The following is a 17,057-nucleotide window of genomic DNA, read 5'->3' as shown; positions in this document are numbered from 1 at the left end:
CTAGGTCAGTCCCTCCCTATCTGAAGGTCCCAGTTTCTCCATCTATAGAATGATACATGTTCGACTTGACAGTTGTGAAGAACCTTTTCAACTCTAACAAACAAAAAAACTCAAGAACACCTTGAAAATTCAAAATAATCTTTTTTTCTTTTCCTAACGTCTTTTTTTTAATTTATTTTTTTTCAAAAACATTTGTCTCTGCCTACCCCACACCAGTTTCCCCTGCCCCCCTCCCCCCTCTCCCTCCCTCAATCCTTCCCCACTTTGGCTTTGTCCATGAGCCCTTGCTCTATGTTCCTCAAAACAATCTCTTTTTAGGGAATCCAAGAATGTCCCAAAGACTTTGTGATCTAAAAATCAGTTAACAGATGTAGGAAGGGAGAAAGAAAGCTCTGTTTTGTTTTGTTTTGTTTTGTTTTTGCAATTTTCTTATAATCATCAGAAAGTGTAAATAGCAGTTAATAAGTTCTCCATTCTGGCTACTAAACAGACCCAGTAAAACTGGCAACTAGAAGCAGAATCCAAGAATTGGCAGGGGTGGCCCCCCACCCCTGCTGCAGAGGGGCATGTTTTAACAGATTTAGGGGAGGCTGGGCTGATTGTGGGAGACAATTGGTTGCAAAAGTGAAAACTAACCCTGGAAACACTGTAGACATGGTTCATATGAATGAATGGATTTGATTTTTTTCATTACCCTTCCCTTTCTGCCATACTCCAGAAATAGCCTAAAGCACACTAGTGAAGAGGAAGTAGAGAACAGGGAAATTTTATTCCTTCATTAAATCTACTAGCTGGTATGTAGTGAACTAGGGTATGCCCCTGGACACCTCAACATTGAGATGAGGAATGAGAAAACAGGAGGTACTTTGTGAGACCCCCTAACTCACCAAGAGACCATACAAATGCAAATGTTGGTTGCTTTACCCAAATTATGCACTTCTTTTTATCTGAGGACCAGGAAGTCCTGAAAAAAAGGTAAAAAAGGTGGCAAATTGCTTTGGGTAAAAAAGGGACTCAATTTTAAGGACCCAATCCCTGAGTCAGAATAGAGGGTCAATGTGATGAGTATCAAACAGGCTGAACCCCAATCTTGGTTCTCACCATGTGCCCTTGCGTAGGTCCTTTCCTGTAGGCCTAAATAATCTCATTATTGAGTTATTAGATCAATAGCCTCTGAGATCTCTTTCAAGTTAAAAGGCATGATATAGTTGTTTCTCCTAGAAGTTGACTATTTCTCGAGCCAAATAACATGGAAAAATATCCAGATCTTCCTGTCCATCAAAATTCAGCCCTCTCCTTCCAACCTGATTCCAGTGTCAGTCAATCTGCATAAAAAATGCGTTCAGTATTCAGGAACATTCAGTAACCCTAGGTCTGACCTCAAACAGCTCATATTCGTCTCTCTTCACACCCAAGAAAAGGATCACCACAACCATCTTCTTTGCCACTTTGACTAAGGATGAAATGAATGTTTCAGGCCACTTTGAGACAATTTCCAGACCCTCAAGTTGTGTTTAAATGTGAGCACGGAATTGAGAATGAGAAATGCCACTAGAGAAGAGAAATGCCACTGTCTATTCCCAGGGATGCACCCACCTACTTAGGCAAAGCCATACCTTAAGAAGAGTCAAGGAGTCAACCAGAGAGAGCTAAATCCAAGGGGAGGCTCCTGGAAGGTTCTTTATAATCCTGTGTTGGCAGAAACAGTGGGGTATTTTCCCTCTCTTTTCAAACCTGTTTTCTCCCATTTTGTGTGTGGTGGGGGCAGAGGGACAAGTATGGAAAAGCCCCACACCATAAAACCAAAAGCAATTGAAGAGAGAGAGAGATGGTAGAACCGCATCCTTGTTGAAAACTTAGTTTTTCTGAAGGACAGGGTTCGGGAAGGGCAAGAATGACTTGGCAGTAAGGCTGGAATATAGCAACGTGGCAACCAGAGCTCAGCACACACCCCAAAGAACTGCCCCCTCTCTCCTACTCCTCTCATCCAGAGACCCTCAGCCCTTCTCAAGGCTACTAGCCACTATCTCAGCTTAACAAGGCTCAGGCAGTCATAGGGAGAGGGTTCCATGAGAACTGCATATCCTAGGCCAGCCCAACATGCTGCTTGGCATAAAGGACTCAAACCAGGGTGGTCACCAGGCCTCCCTGGGCAAGGGAAGGGCCCCAGCAGCCATTTGGCATGACTTGCACAAAAGCAAGCACGGCTCATTATTCAGACACACTCCTCCCCCGCCCCTCCCTCCTGGGCATCCGGCCCCCCTAGGCCCCACTCCCAAGAGGCTTCTGCTCTCCTCGTAACAGCCAGTGGGGTGGAGACCAGATCCTAGAAGCTACCGCCACTCTAGAAAAGTGTGGCCCCACAGAAGAGAATCTGCACTCCACAGAACAGTCCAGAAAGGAAAGTAAGAGATAGAGAGCCATTAAGTAATGGCTTGAAGGGCAGGGATTTGGGAACTGGAGAAAAGGAAGAAACCAGTGCTCTCCCCTTAGGGAATAGGGCAGACCTTCCCCTCAGAATGGTGTCTAGTTAAGTGTTAGCACTCCTGGGTAAAAGAAAGAAGCTCTGATGAGTCCCTCCACAACTATCCTCCTGTCCTAGTGGGAAACAGCTGAGGCTGCCTGGGGAGTCTGTGGGGAAGATGAGTGGGGGTGTGGGATCCGCCCTTAACATCTCCCTCCTCCTTGCTTCTCGCTTCCCAAGGCCCCTCCTGGACAGTGGCACCCCTGCCCCAGAAGGTGCCAAATCCTGGACTGGGGGACGTGCTCCCCTCCGAACCAGAGTCTTCTTTCCTGTGCCAGTGGCCTGTCAGGGACAAGAGGAGAACTTGGGCCCCTAAGGAAGCCTTCCCTGCAGTCGCATCCCAGACGCAGGGAACTGGAATCTGATAATCAGGCCTGCCCCGCCCAGTCCACACTTCTAGTGCGGGACCACCTCAACCCAGCCCCCCCGGCCCGCCTCGAAGGCGCGCCAGACCGGGACTCCACTCACGCCCCTTCCCACCCCAGGCCTTGGCGGAGGGTGCGGCATCCCGAGCGGGCTGGGTGGCTGGCCAAGCCCTCGGCCATCGTCAACGGATCGGCTAGAGCCTCCGGGGCTACCAGCGCCCACCTCCTGCACTCACCGTCTTGGGCATGGTGGCGGCAAAGGCGGCGGAGTTGGCGAAGTTTGGCTAGGAGCTGTCGGGCAGCGTTGAACACGCAATACACACGGGTCGAACTCCGGGGTCCGAGGGCTCGGATTGGGTCCCTCGCTAGCGTCGGGGCGACTGCTCGGCTTCCTGCTAACGGGCCACGACTTCACAAACCCCACCCAGGAAAGAGCCGCCCCCGTCGCACCGCCCGCTCCTTTATGTGGCCCGGCTTCCGCGCCTCTCCCCGCCCTCGTGCCCGCCTCCTTGCCGGCCGCTTGCTTCGCCCCGCCCAGCCCAGCCCTGCCCTGGCGGGGCAACGCCAGCCACGTGGGGGTCGGATTGGGCCTCGGCGCCCCAAGGGGAGCACCCACCCTCTACACAGACCCACCCTGCTCTCTCCCAGCCGCTTCACAGCCCTTAGCCCTCCGTATCCGGGCCATCCGGCCCCACCCCAAAGGGGGACCGGACACTGGGCCGCACCCTGGCAGAGACTTAAGCAGCCCCTGACTGCAACTTTCCGCTGATGGAGATCTCGCTACTTATCAAAACTGCCTGTTCCCTGTCAAGACAGCTCCAACTCTTAGAAAGTTCCTCCTGGTTTATTCCGAACTCCATTCCTCTGTGGCTTCTGCTTGTGGATGTCACATCTGCTCCCCACGAGCCACACAAATTCCCTGCTGTCCCTAACATCTCCACTATCCCTCTGAAACTCTCCTTGGCTAAACTGCCTCAATTCATCCAGCATGTCTTCTGTTCTCTTCTGTAGGACTCTATATCCCTATTCCCATCATATTTCCTCCCTATCCTTGCTCACTTGTCATTTTCATCAGAATTGGGCTTCTTTTCCCAATATCTGTCCTCAACTACTTTCTTTCCTTCAAATCCCAGACTCCATCTTCTTCAAATCAATGTCCTGATCCTTTAGCCCCTGCCCAAATACACTCACCAATTTACATAATTCACTTTCTGATAAGGCTGTAATTCCTCAAGGTTAGAGGTATCCCCAGTCCATTCTCTTGAAATGTGTCCACCTGCCCCTCTATATTTCTTGTCAAGGTAACAGAATCCCAGGACAGCAGTGTTCTAGACTGCAGCAGTTAACCAGTTGTTTGAGCTTTAGTTTGAAAGTGACTAGCCATAGTCCTTTTTCCTCCTATCCACTGACAACTGTCCTGAGTATCCTTTGTAAAGTAGAGCACCACACACCTCTGGGATGATGAGCCAACTTAGGACAACAGAAAGGATATTTGAGAGGGGTGGTTGGGACACCTGGCTTCTAGTCATAGCTTTGTCATTAACTCACTTTGTGACCACTGTGTGGCCTTGGGATAAGTCCCTTCTCTTCTCTTCTCTGCACTTGAGTTTCCGTTTTGTTTTTTTGTTTGTTTGTTTGTTTTTGTTTTTTTTTTTTAACAAGAAAGGGCTGGACTCCTGGGCTTCCAACATCCTTTTTCACTCTGACATTATAGAATGAGAAATGGAGTAGACTCCCTAGGAAAATAGATGAGTCTAGTAGGGTGGCATAAAGACTGGCCTTGCATTTGCTCTCAGGAATCAAGTCTTATTTCCTGCTTCTCTGCATTCCCAGCTCAATAGTGTCCATGAGTCAATGTGCCTCAGTTTCTCTCATGACTTCCAAGATTCATTGATGTGTGCTAGAATAAATGAAATTCCTGCCCAAACCATTTCCTTGAGCTGAGCAGTTGACCTAAGGAAGAGTATCACTCCCCAGAAAGCCTCAGCAGCAGGGGTAGCAATGGCAGCCAATCACATTCCTTGGCACTGCCATGGCCCTTTCTCCCAGAAGTTCAAAGAACTCACTGATTCACTCATTTATATTCTCCTAGAGCCCACAAGGGCCTGGAACTAGGCTAAGTGCCTAAAGGGGGAGGGGCAGTTGATTGTAGATTCCAACTTTCATTATCCATTCTGGAAAGTGGAAACCCCCTGTGTGTCATTCATGTTCCAACAACCCCTTACAACATACACGCGCGCGCGCGCGCGCGCGAGAGAGAGAGAGAGAGAGAGAGAGAGAGAGAGAGAGAGAGAGAGAGAGAGAGATGATTAGGGAACATCAGGAAGCTGAATACTCTATTAAAAGGGAAAGGGGGCACCAGAGACCTAGTGGGGGAAGGGAGGTCAGAGGGTGGAGAAGCTAAGAAAGCTGATGGGAAGAAGGACTGAAAGAGAATAACTGGTCCTCTGGGAAGGGGAAGAGTGAGAAATGGAAGAAAATCATAGACCAAAAGAGATTACCAATCCCTTTTAAGTATTCAAAGTGATGAAAAGTGATCAGAACCTCCATTAAGGTCAAGGGACTGAGGATCAGAAAGAGGAAAGGACTTACACAAGATTGGGCTACCAGTGTGGATAATGGATTCAGGGGGTAATAGAGAAGACAAATAGTTCGGTTAACCTGTTGAAATAACACAAGCAGGAAATTTTGAAGGCTAGCACCAGGGAAGTAGTGTCTCCCCTCCCACTTCACCAAACAGAAGCTGGATATGGTGATTATAGTCAAGAAGCTGATGTTTCCTAAAGGTTAGATTTGAAATTCTCTGGCTAGGAGGGACTCATCTCAGAGCAGAGGCAGCTGAGGTGCTTGCTCTCTTGTTCTTCAAGATATCGAGAGAAACACGCCTTTGTTTGCTACCTCTTTGCAAAACACTTCATGTCATATGGCCAGAACTTCTGATCTCTCCCCACCTCACTCCTTACTATGATCCCATGTAAACTGAGTTAGCTCAGTCTTCCTAGGACCAGCGTAATCCTCACAATTACATTTGGATATGATGAGATTTCTGCCAGTGTTTCTAGAGAAAAGGCATGGGAATAAGGGCTAAATATCCCCACATATATGGCTACCCTTGGTGTGGGAAATAAGAACTATGAAAATAACTGGGTTTCTAGAAGAGCTGAATCCAGAAAGTTCAAAAAGAAACAGGCAAATATTTTTCAAGCAGTAAAGCTAGATGACAGCCAGTAGAGCAAAGAGTGGTACAGAGACATTCTGAAGCTGGATTCCAAGGAAGCTGGGGACATCTGAATCAGGGGATCGGAGATGAAAAAGATGATTTGACCTGAGCTTTAGAGCCAGGCATGGGGTGCAGGTAAAAAGGCTTAGAATCCCTAGGGGGCTGAGACTGATCTGGAACTGCAGCAAGTTTAAGTGTCAAAGTCAAGGGAATAGCAAGCATAAACTGCATACGGCTGATTTATGTGAAAGCCTATGCCAAGCTCAAGAGAGAAATGCAATTGGACTTGTAATCACCTCCTGCCCAAGACCTAAGCTCACTGCAATAAAGAAACTTCTGCATTCTATATGGCATTCTTTCTTCAGAGGACACAATAATTCAGGAGATGCAATACCTGAGAGATACTGGGTAGGAAACAGTCCTGAACCCCAGGAATATTTTGGATAAGGAAGCACCTGCTCCCAATCCATTGAATAGTGACAGTTTTTTTCTTAAATCATTTTTATTTTTAAATTAAAGTTGACATACAATATTGTATTAGTTTCACACATACACCCCAGTGATTAGACATTATAAACTTACTAAGTGATCATCCTGATGAATCTCGTACCCATCTGACACCATACATATTCATTAGAATATTGTTGACTATACTTCCTATGCTGTACTTTACATCCCCATGACTATTCTGTAATTACCAATTTGTACTTTTTAATCCCCTCATCTTTTCACCCAACTCCCCAACTTCCCTCCCATCTGGCAACCATCAAAATGTTCCCTGTATCTATGAGTGTGTGTCTGCTATGTCTGTTCTACTTGTTAATTTATTTCACTTTTTAGATTCAATTGTTGATAGATATGTATTTATTGCCATTTTTATTGTTGATATTTTTCATCTTTTTCTTTTCTTCTTCTTAAAAAAGAGCCTTTAACATTTCATGTAATACTGTTTTGGTGGTGATGAACTCCTTTAGGTTTTTCTTGTCTTGGAAATTTTTTATATGTCCTTTGATTCTAAATGATAGTTTTGCTGGATAAAGTAATCTTGGTTGTAAGTCCTTGCTTTTCATCACTTTCAATTTTTCTTAGTAATCCCTTTTGTCCTGCAAAGTTTCTGTTGAGAATCAACTAACAGGCTTATGAGAGCTCCCCTGTAGAGGTCACTAACTGCTTTTCTCTTGCTGCTTTTAAGATTCTCTCTTTGTAACCTTTGGCATTTTAATTATGATGTGCCTTGGTGTGGGCCTCTTTAAGTTCAGCTTGCTTGGGACTCACTGCACTTTCTGGATTTGTATGTCTATTTTCTTCACCAGGTTACAGAAGTTTTCTCTCATTTTTTTTAAAAATAGGTTTTCAATTTCTTGCTCTTTCTCTTCCCATTCTGGCACCCCCATGATTCGAATGTTGGTATGCTTGAAGTTGTCTCAGAGGCTCCTTGCACTATTCTTATTTGGAGGAATTCTTATTTCATTTTTCTGACCTGATTGGGTATTTTTTTTTGTTTCCTTATATTCCAAATTACTGTTTTGATTCTTAGCTTCAGCTACTCTACTGTTGATTCCCTGCAAATTATTCTTCAATTCAGTTAGTGTATCCTTGATTTATAACTGGTTCTTTTTTATGTTGTTGAGGTCCTCACTAAGTTCATTGAGCATTCTTATAACCAGTGTTTTGAACTCTGCATCTAGTAGATTGCTTGTCTCCACTTTGTTTAGTTCTTTTTTTGGAGTTGTGTTCTGTTCTTTCATTTGGGCCATATTTCTTTGTCTCCTCATTTTGACAGTCACCCTGTGTTTCTTTCTATGTATTAGGTAGAGCTGTTATGTCTCCCAGGCATAATGTAGTAGGTGTCATCCTGTAGGGTCCAGTGGCACAGTCTCCCCAATTACCCACCATGGGTACTCAAGGTGCATGCTCCCTTTTGTGAGCTGTGTGAGCTTTTGTAGTTGAGCCTTTATATCTGTTAGCAGGTCAATGGGATAGATTTACCCCCAGGCCAATCAGCTGCAAGGATTGGCTGTTACCACCTTGGAGGATCAGCTGTGCAGGGGCCTACCCCATCAAACAGAACTTACTTCAGCAGAGCTCTATTGCTTGCTGAGTCCGCCCCTTTAGTATGTTACTTTTGTAGATGGTTCAGAGGTGGTGTTTTGATATGATGTGAAGCTGTCCACCATGCACACTGTCTCTGGGGTCTCTGGGAGGTGCAGGCCAAGGTCTGTCACTGCCCAGATTCTGCCCAGTGCCATCCAGCATGAGTTATAAAGCAACCTACAGATGGCTGCTAATTGTGCTGGGCTTGTAGGTGCTTAGGTGAGGCCAAGCTGCAAATCAACACTGGCTGCTGCTAGTGTCAGGCCTGGGGCCACTTAGTGAGAGGTACTTTCTGAGAGCTGCTCTTCATTTTCATCACTGTTGGAAAGTCTTTCTTTATATCTAAGTTAGACCTCTTCTGCTTCACTCTGTACAATTGCTCTTCTCTTATACTTGGAGAAAATATTAACTAAGACTCTGATGTCACGCTTCTCTTCCATTCTGAGGAGAGAAATGTGGCAGAGAGATGAGGACAAACATTGACTTGAAGCCTTCTCTCTTTCTCTCTCTCTTCCTTCCCGCAGGACAGGAGCCCAAGCACTAGGCTATCTGTGTCCTTTACACAAACAAGACAGTATGCAGAAGAATATACCACTGTTTCCCCAAGATGAAGAGGTCTTCTTGATACAATATGGCTGGGATTGCAAACAGCAGTAGGGAAATCTTACTTTTAACCATCTTTAATCTTCCACTCACTTCTTAGAAACAAAAGCTATGGTTTGAACAAAAGGGCAGAAGATAACATCAACACATATCATGTGCTGAGCTGTGGGGAGGCCATTTCAAAATTTAACAAGAATCTTTAGAGGTTGAAATGAGAAAATTGAGTCTAGGAGGAGCAAAGTGACTTCTCCAGAAGTCACATGGCTTGTGGACAGTGGGGCAGAGATTTGGGCACAGGTCTTGCAAGTGCGAAGGGCATCGTCTTTCCATGAGCCTCACCTGTGACCCGACGAACCGAGGAAGGAGATGCATTTTAAGATTCCCATCAGCCCTGCACCTCAGTGGGCAGGCTAGACAGCTCGGGAGAGCGAGTGGGTAATAGGAAACAGCGGTGATACGGCATCTTGCCAATGTCAAGTGCCTAGGAATATTCATTATTAATCATACTAATGGACCACAGTGAGAGGGAAGAGTGTTTCTCTCTGGCTTTTCCTCTGATAAAGCTGGCAGCTTTTCCAGAGCTTCCCCCAGCCAGCCAACATCAATGCAATTTGAGCCCATGTCCTGAGGGCATGTGACAGGAGCCCCGCAGGGAAGGTCTCCCAGTCTCCTCGCAGAGGCACTGGCCTCGAGCCCTGCTCCCTGCGACCAGTGACCAGAGACCACCCGTACGTGGCCTGTCTGCCTGTGGGGTGCAGAGAGCAAACAGCCCCCCTCGGAACATATGGCCCCTCCACGAAGGGCCCACTGTTCAACCTGGATGCACCAGGAAGAAGCTACCCATCTGTGCACCCCACCCTCGCCTTCGTGGCTGACCAGGTGGCTGCTCGGTGGCCGGTTGTCCGGGAGGTTCTGCAGGGCGTGCTCGCCCTCTCCCTTCCCAGAGGCTCTGTGTCTGTGGGCAGTTCTGTCGTGACCACCGTCTTGTGTGCGCACCACTGTAGCGTCATCTTTAAGTCTCCTCTGCCTGACCCGTGCCCTCTGTTCATCCAGCCCTGTTCTCCATCACAGCTCCCCGCCATCTCCACGGCCCGTGCCCTGGGTCAGCCCCCACCGGCGCTCCCTGGTCTCCCTGCTTCCATCTCAGCCACCCTAGACATGGCCGTCCTCCACACGGGCACCGTGGCGATCTTCAGAGGTGCACCTTGTACCCGTGCTCCGCCACCAGGTGACCCTTCCGCCCAACACGCACACTTAACCTTTGCAGCCTCTTCTTCCTCCCACAGCTCCTGAGCACAGCCCTTCCCCCGGAGCCAGGCTTGTCTCGCCACACGGTCCAGCACAGTGTGCCCGCTCTTGTCTCCGCACCAAGTCCTCCCTTGATCTCTCCTGCCTTCCTTGTGCTTTCTTCCTCCCCCGGCTCCGGTAGGGCCCGAGGTCCTCAGTGTTCACCTGACAGCCCTCCTACATCCTGCTTTGTCTTGTCGACTGCTGCTTTTCTGCTTTTTTTCCCCATTCTGGGCTGGACCGTAGTTGTTCCCAGAGAGGGATCACATTCATGTTCCACTCAGAAGGGGCATGACCTTGGAGCTCAGGACAGGTTGCTCAGATGCACCAGAGAACCTACCATTCTCATGTCAGCCCGCATGTCTATCAACTTGTATTTTGTTCAGATTCTCTAAGGGCCCTAGCTGCCTTTTATGCTGCCTCAATTTCTCCTGTTAGGAGATAAAACCAACTAACGGAACAGAGCTTCCTATTCTTAGCTCGTTTTTCCTTCTCCTACCAGGGTATTCCTGGGCCCAGATGTGCCACTCTTTTACAACGTGTGTGTTTTCTGTATGGTTCCATGCTTGCCTGTTTGTGTGTCCATTTGCATATATGTGTGTGCATGGGCCTACTGTTTATTTTTAAGTTGCTGATATGTAGATTCAGCTACCTGAAACACTTTTTCACATTTCTTAACCTCCAATTTCAGAGCAGAAAATATGAGAACATTGTTTTATCTAAGAAATGCAGGTCTCAAATATTCCCAATTATATTTTGAGAACCCTTCACCTCCTTCCCACTCCTCAAACACACTTTGGTTATGTTCAACCTAGCCATATGTGAACTTACAGATGAGAACCGATGGATAGATTTGTCTCAGTGGGGAAAATGCAGGGCTGTCTGCCAGGTTTTGTATGCCCCTAGTACCAGTCAGATCATGTGTTCCTGAACCTCTCCAGTGGCTTCAGAGGATGTGCTGCTTAGTGGTATAATGCCTCACACACATACTACTCCCAAATCCCTCAGTCTCAGTTTTTCCAAGGCTTTAGGATTAGGGGCCAAGAATGCTGGCTCTACTTTCCTCATGTAAACAAAAGCATCAAATGTGCTGCCAGATGACCAGGTCCAAAGACACCCAGCTAATTATTCTGATAGAAACACCCAATATTAGAGCTGGATGGATCCTTCATCATTGACTAACCCCACCTTTCCCATATCTTGTTAAGGAATGAAAACAGGAATCAGAATCCTAGAATAACACACCTTTAATATCATTTACACTATACGTCACCATTTTATATGTAAGGAAACTAAGGCCAAAAGAAGCAAATGGACTTGCTCAGGGAAAAATCAAGCTTTCCTAACTCCAAGGCCAGTATTCTTTCTACTGGGTCTCCAAACTCAAGAGCAACACCGATCAAGCAAGTTAGAAGGAAAAGAATGCTGCTATAATTCTGTTGCTTTGGGGGCATCTCCTGAAAATAGAAACTGAGTGGTTCTTAGGGAGACAAATAAAGACATAGACCCTGGCTCATGGGTCTCTATGCCAAGAGCAAGCCTGGACAGAGTACCTATGATTGTTCAGGGTAGGATCTGAGACCGAGAAAAAATGCTGGCTTCTCTTGTCCAGTGGCTGATCCAGAAACTGGGGCAGTCATATTTCTCTTGTCACATGAGTTCCAGATCTCCAACAACAGCTCCTGAAGTTAAGGGCTGTGGCTTGAATTCTCTCCTCATCTCCCAGAAACTTTCCCAGCTCCAGACTTCCTGATTAATGATGCTTGCCATAGAAATGAGATCATCCTGTCTTCCTGGGCAAAAACTTCTGTCTGTATCCACCCACTGGCTGGCTGTGTCCTTGAATTACAAGTACACCAGCCCTGTGGTATTCCACATTTTGGCTGTTTCCATCTTCTAGGGATCTTAATCAGCACAGTATACGGCATGGATCATGGGGTTGCCTGCTGGCTGGGGTGGAGGACTGCTTCTCATTTCTAAGGCTCTGACTTTAAAGACTATATAGGGAACAGAGGTGAAGATAATGAAACCCCTTTACCTCATTGCATTTACTTATCATCTCATTCACCCCTTCAAGGTGTTTTGTTCCTTCCTGAGCTCTTCTACTCCTTAGACAAGGCCAGACTTGGGATACCTCTATTTCTTGTTCAGTGTCATACTTTTTCTCACTTTAGGGCCTTTGCAGATGCTGTTCCTTCCCCTGGTACACTCTTCCAGGAACACTCTTCCTTCGATTGTTTGCATAGCTGGCTCCTTCCCTTTTTTTAGGTTTAAGCTTAAATATATAACTCCTTTCTTTGTACATTCTTTCTAAAATAGAATCCCCTCTGCCCTGCCCTCTTAAGAAATTATTTATTCTCAGTCCCAGAGATTTGTTTCCTCCACAGCACTTACTATAGTTTGCAATAATGTATTCAATAATATATTTTATCTATGCACTTAATTGTTTAATGTCTACCTCACTGTGGTAGACATTAACAGAATAATGCCTCCCCCAAAGATGCTTACATAATAATCCCCAGAATCTGTGAATATATAATATTATGTGACAAGGAAGAATTAAAATTGTAGATGGAATTAAGGTTGCTAATCAGCTGACTTTAAAGTAGGGAGATTATCCTGGATTATCTGGGTGGCCCCAATGTCAACAGACAGGGATGTCTGCTTTCACTGCTCTTATTCAACATAGTACTGGAAGTCCTAATCACAGCAATCAGGCAAGAATAAGAAATAGAAGGCATCCAAATTGGAAAGGAAGAAGTAACATTGTCATTATTTGCAGATGACATGATACCGTACATAGAGAACCTTAAAGATTCTACCAAAAAACTACTATAAATGATAAATGAATTCAGTAAAGTGGCAAGATACACAATTAATATTCAGAAATTGGTGGAATTTTTATACACCAGTAATGAACTCTCAGAAAGAGAAATTATGGAAACAATCCCATTCGGTACTGCAACAACAACAAAACAAGGTGCTTAGGAATCAATTTAACCAAGCAGGTAAAAGACCTGTACTCAGAAAACTATAGAGCACTGAAGAAATAAATTGAGGAAGATACAAGTAAGTGGAAGCATACACCATGTTCATGGCTTGGAAGAATTAAGATCATTAAAATGTCCATGCTATCCAAAGCAATCTATAGATTCAATACATTTACTATTAAAATACCAATGGCATATTTCATAAATCTAGAAAAATATTCCAAAAAATTTATATAGAACCACAAAAGGCCCCAAATAGCAAGAATGATATTGGGAAATAAGAACGAAGTTGGAAGAACCATACTACCTGATATCAAACAAGTCCACTGTAATCAAAACAGCCTGGTACTGACATAAAAACAGACACATAGATCAATGGTACAGAATAGAAAGCCCAGAAATAAACCCATACCTTTATAGTCAATTAACATTTGACAAAGGAAGGAAGAGCATACAACAGAGTAAAGACAGTTGCTTCACAATAATTGGTGTTGGAAAAATGGACAGTTACAGGCAAAAAAAAAAATGAAACTAGACCACCAACTTACACCATACACAAGAATAAACTCAAACGGATTAAAGACTTAAATGTAAGTCACTAAGCCATAAAAATCCTACAAGAAAACATAGGCTGTAAATTTTCAGACATCTCTTGCAGCAATATTTTTGCCTATATATATATCCTACAGCAAGAGAAACAAAGGAAAAAAAACAAACAGAACTACATCAAACTAAAAAGCTTTTGCACAGCAAAGGAGACCACCATCAAAGTGAAAAGGGAACCCACAGTATGGGAGAACGTATTTGTCAGTGATACATCTGATAGGGGTTAATCTTCAAAATATATGAAGAATTTACACAACCCAAAACCAGGAAAACAAATAACCTAATTGAAAAATGGGCGAAGGGCTCTGGTGGGGTTGCTCTCAGTTGGTTGGAGTATCACCCTGTACACCAAAGTGTTGCAGGTTCAATTCTCGATCAAGATACATACCTATGTTGCAAATTTGATCACCAGTTGAGACACATACAGGAGGCAACCAACTGATGTTCTTTCTCACTTCGATGTTTCTCTCTCTGTCCCTTCCTCTCTCTCTAAAATCAATAAACATATCCTCAGGTGAGGATTAAAACCAAAATGGGCAAAGGACCTGAACAGATACTTCTCCAAAGAGGACATGCAGATGGTCCATAGACATGTGAAAAATGTTAAATGTGACTAATCATCAGAGAACTGCAAATTAAAACCACAATGAGATATCATCTCACACCGGTCAGAATGGCTGTCATAAACAAATCCACAAAAAACAAGTGCTGGCGAGGTTCTGGAGAACAGGGAGCCCTAGTACACTGTTGGGGACAACGCAGACTGGTGCAGCCACTGTGGAAAACAGCATGGAGTTTCCTCAAAAAATTAAAAAATGCAACTGCCTTTTGACCCAGTGATCTCACTTTTTGGAATATATCCTAAGAATCCTGAAACACTAATTTGAAAGAATATATGCACCGCTGTGTTCATTGCAGTGTTATTTACAACAGCCAAGATTTGGAAACAGCTCAAGTGCCCATCAGCAGATGAGTGGATAAAAATGTTGTGGTGCATTTACACAATATAATACTATGCAACCATAAAAAGAAAGGAAATCTTACCTTTTGCAATAGCATGGATGGACCTGGAGAGCATTATGCTAAGTGACATAAGCCAGTCAGACAAAGACACATACCATATGAGCTCACTTATATGTGGAATCTAATGAACAAAATAAGCTAACAAACAAAATAGAAACAGAGATATGGATACATGGACCAGACTGACACCTGTCAGAGGAAAGGAGAGTCGGGGAACTGGATGAAAGAAGGTGAAGGGATTAGCCAAAACATATAATAAAACACATAGACTCAGACAGCAGTGTGATACCCACAGGGAAAGGGGAGTGGGGCAGGCGGAGGTGGGCAAAGGTAGGTAAATAGGAATGGAAAGAGCCTTTGCTTTGGGTAATGGGTGCAGTATGTCATGTGCAGATGATATTTTATTGAGTTGTACATTTGAAACCTATATACCACCTGTGAACCAATGTGATCCCAAGAAATTCAATTAATAAAAAAAAAGGATCCTCATAAGTGCAATAGGGAAGCATGACAGGAGGTCAGAGTTATTTGGTGAGGATTCACATAATTTGAATATATAGGAAGGAACTACAAGCTAAGGAATGCAAATAATCTCAAAAAATTAGAAAAGGTCAAGAAATAGATTCTCCACTTCATCCTCCAGAAGGAATGCAGCCCTGCTGACCCATTTTACAGTTCTGATCTCCAGGACTGTAAGAGAATAAATTAATGTTGCTTTAAGCCACTAGTTTGTAGTAATTTGTTATAGCAACTATTAAAAACTGTGCCACTCCCCATTACACCATGATTTTGATAAGGGCAGGAACTGTTTGGCTCACCATCACAGCCCCAGCATGCAGTATAGTGCCTGACACAAAAAAGGATCTCAAGTAATATTGGTTTGTTTAGATAAATAAATGCATGCTGGTCATGCCTTATACATCATCCCTCCATAATGTTCCTCATCATGGAGTGGCCATTTATCCATGTGGCTGAGCCCAAAAGAAGCCAATACCTTCCCAGCAAGTGTTTGGTAATAGAAAAGCTGGAAGCCTGGCAACATCTACATTATTTTATTTCTCAGAAAAAGAGGTCTAATATTCTATATCACCCATCTGTCTGTTCATGCAAGACTATACAGATTATTTTCATATATACAGATGCTGATTTTCATCTTAAAACTTTTTCTGGAGCAGCCACCATGTGCCATGTGCAATGTCACAAGCTTGCTCACATGTTATTTGTAGATGGTAGTGGTGATGGTCTGTTTTCTCACATGTTGTGTCTTTTTATCTCATTTACTTCTTGCTTTGGCAAGGTAGAGATTCATAGCCCTGATATGAAAAGCCTCAAAGAAAGTATAAGTCCTGCCCAAGACCACAGAGCGAGTGATTATAAGAGCTGTAACTAGAATCCAGCTCTCCAGATACCAAACCCAGTAATAGCCTTATTCTTTTAACTACCGTCTACCTCCACCGCTATATACAATCTCCCATATAGTAGACCTATCTTTTTTCAATTACAATTGACATGCATTATATTAGTTTCAGATGTACAACATAGTGACAGTGGACCTATCATCTCTTCCATTAAACCAAATCTTGAGCATTTCAACTTTTTCCTGCTGAAGTAATGCACCCTGCTTTTTAGTATACATTTTCTCTCCATTTTTCCTCCCAGTGAAAGGGGGATATAAATTGAGTGGAAAGATCACAGGATTTTCCATCCCGGCCTAAGTTCGAGTGTTCATGTGGCAACTGTGGACAGTATGATCTTTGGTTCTCCCTCCCAATCCACAGCCAACTCCAACTCTCTCTTTTGATACAGTTGGATTTTCCTAGTCATGCTAGTGTCTTCATTGCCCATGTCCACCCCCCACCACTACAAACACACACACACACACAACTATATTAACTACAGTCAACAGTCAATATTTATTGAGTACTTATTATGTGTCTGGCACCTTTCTAAGTATTTTATGTCCATTAATATCTCACTTAATCCTCATAACAACTTAAAATCATAGGTATTATTTTTTTATTGTTGTTCAAGTGCAGTTGTCTCCATTTTCCCTCCACCACTCTCCCACCTCCCACCCTCAATCCTACCCCTCTTTGGCTTTGTCCGTGAGTCCTTCGTGCATGTTTCTTGATGACCCTTCCCCTTCTTTCCCCCCCATCCCCCTCCCTCCTGCCCTCTGGTTACTGTCAGGTTGTTCTTTATTTCAATGTATCTCCACATTGTAAGTGAGGAAGCTGAGAGAGATTAACTAACTTGCTCAAAGTCATTAGCACTTGGAGGTAACTGCATATTAGCCCAGATGCTCTGATAGAGGACTCACACTTTTAACTACCATGCTCACTCAG

At 44.4% G+C, this 17,057-nt stretch overlaps 1 protein-coding gene across 1 annotated transcript in view; it reads right to left on the bottom strand.

The window, feature by feature from the left end:
• Positions 1–3,326, bottom strand: part of MSN (moesin) — a 66,292-nt gene extending 62,966 nt beyond the window's left edge. The window contains exon 1 of the mRNA XM_054574250.1: positions 3,126–3,326. Within this exon, the coding sequence (XP_054430225.1) occupies positions 3,126–3,137 (12 nt within the window). The 5' untranslated portion in view covers positions 3,138–3,326. The remainder of the gene's footprint in view (positions 1–3,125) is intronic.
• Positions 3,327–17,057: the final 13,731 nt, after the last annotated feature.

The sequence above is a fragment of the Pteronotus mesoamericanus genome, unplaced genomic scaffold (assembly GCF_021234165.1).
Source record: "Pteronotus mesoamericanus isolate MK-2021 breed Mesoamerican mustached bat unplaced genomic scaffold, CSHL_Meso_final contig_256, whole genome shotgun sequence".
Lineage (NCBI taxonomy): Eukaryota > Metazoa > Chordata > Mammalia > Chiroptera > Mormoopidae > Pteronotus > Pteronotus mesoamericanus.
The sequence above is the reverse complement of the archived record's forward strand: the minus strand, read 5'-3'. Positions and strand labels throughout refer to the sequence as shown.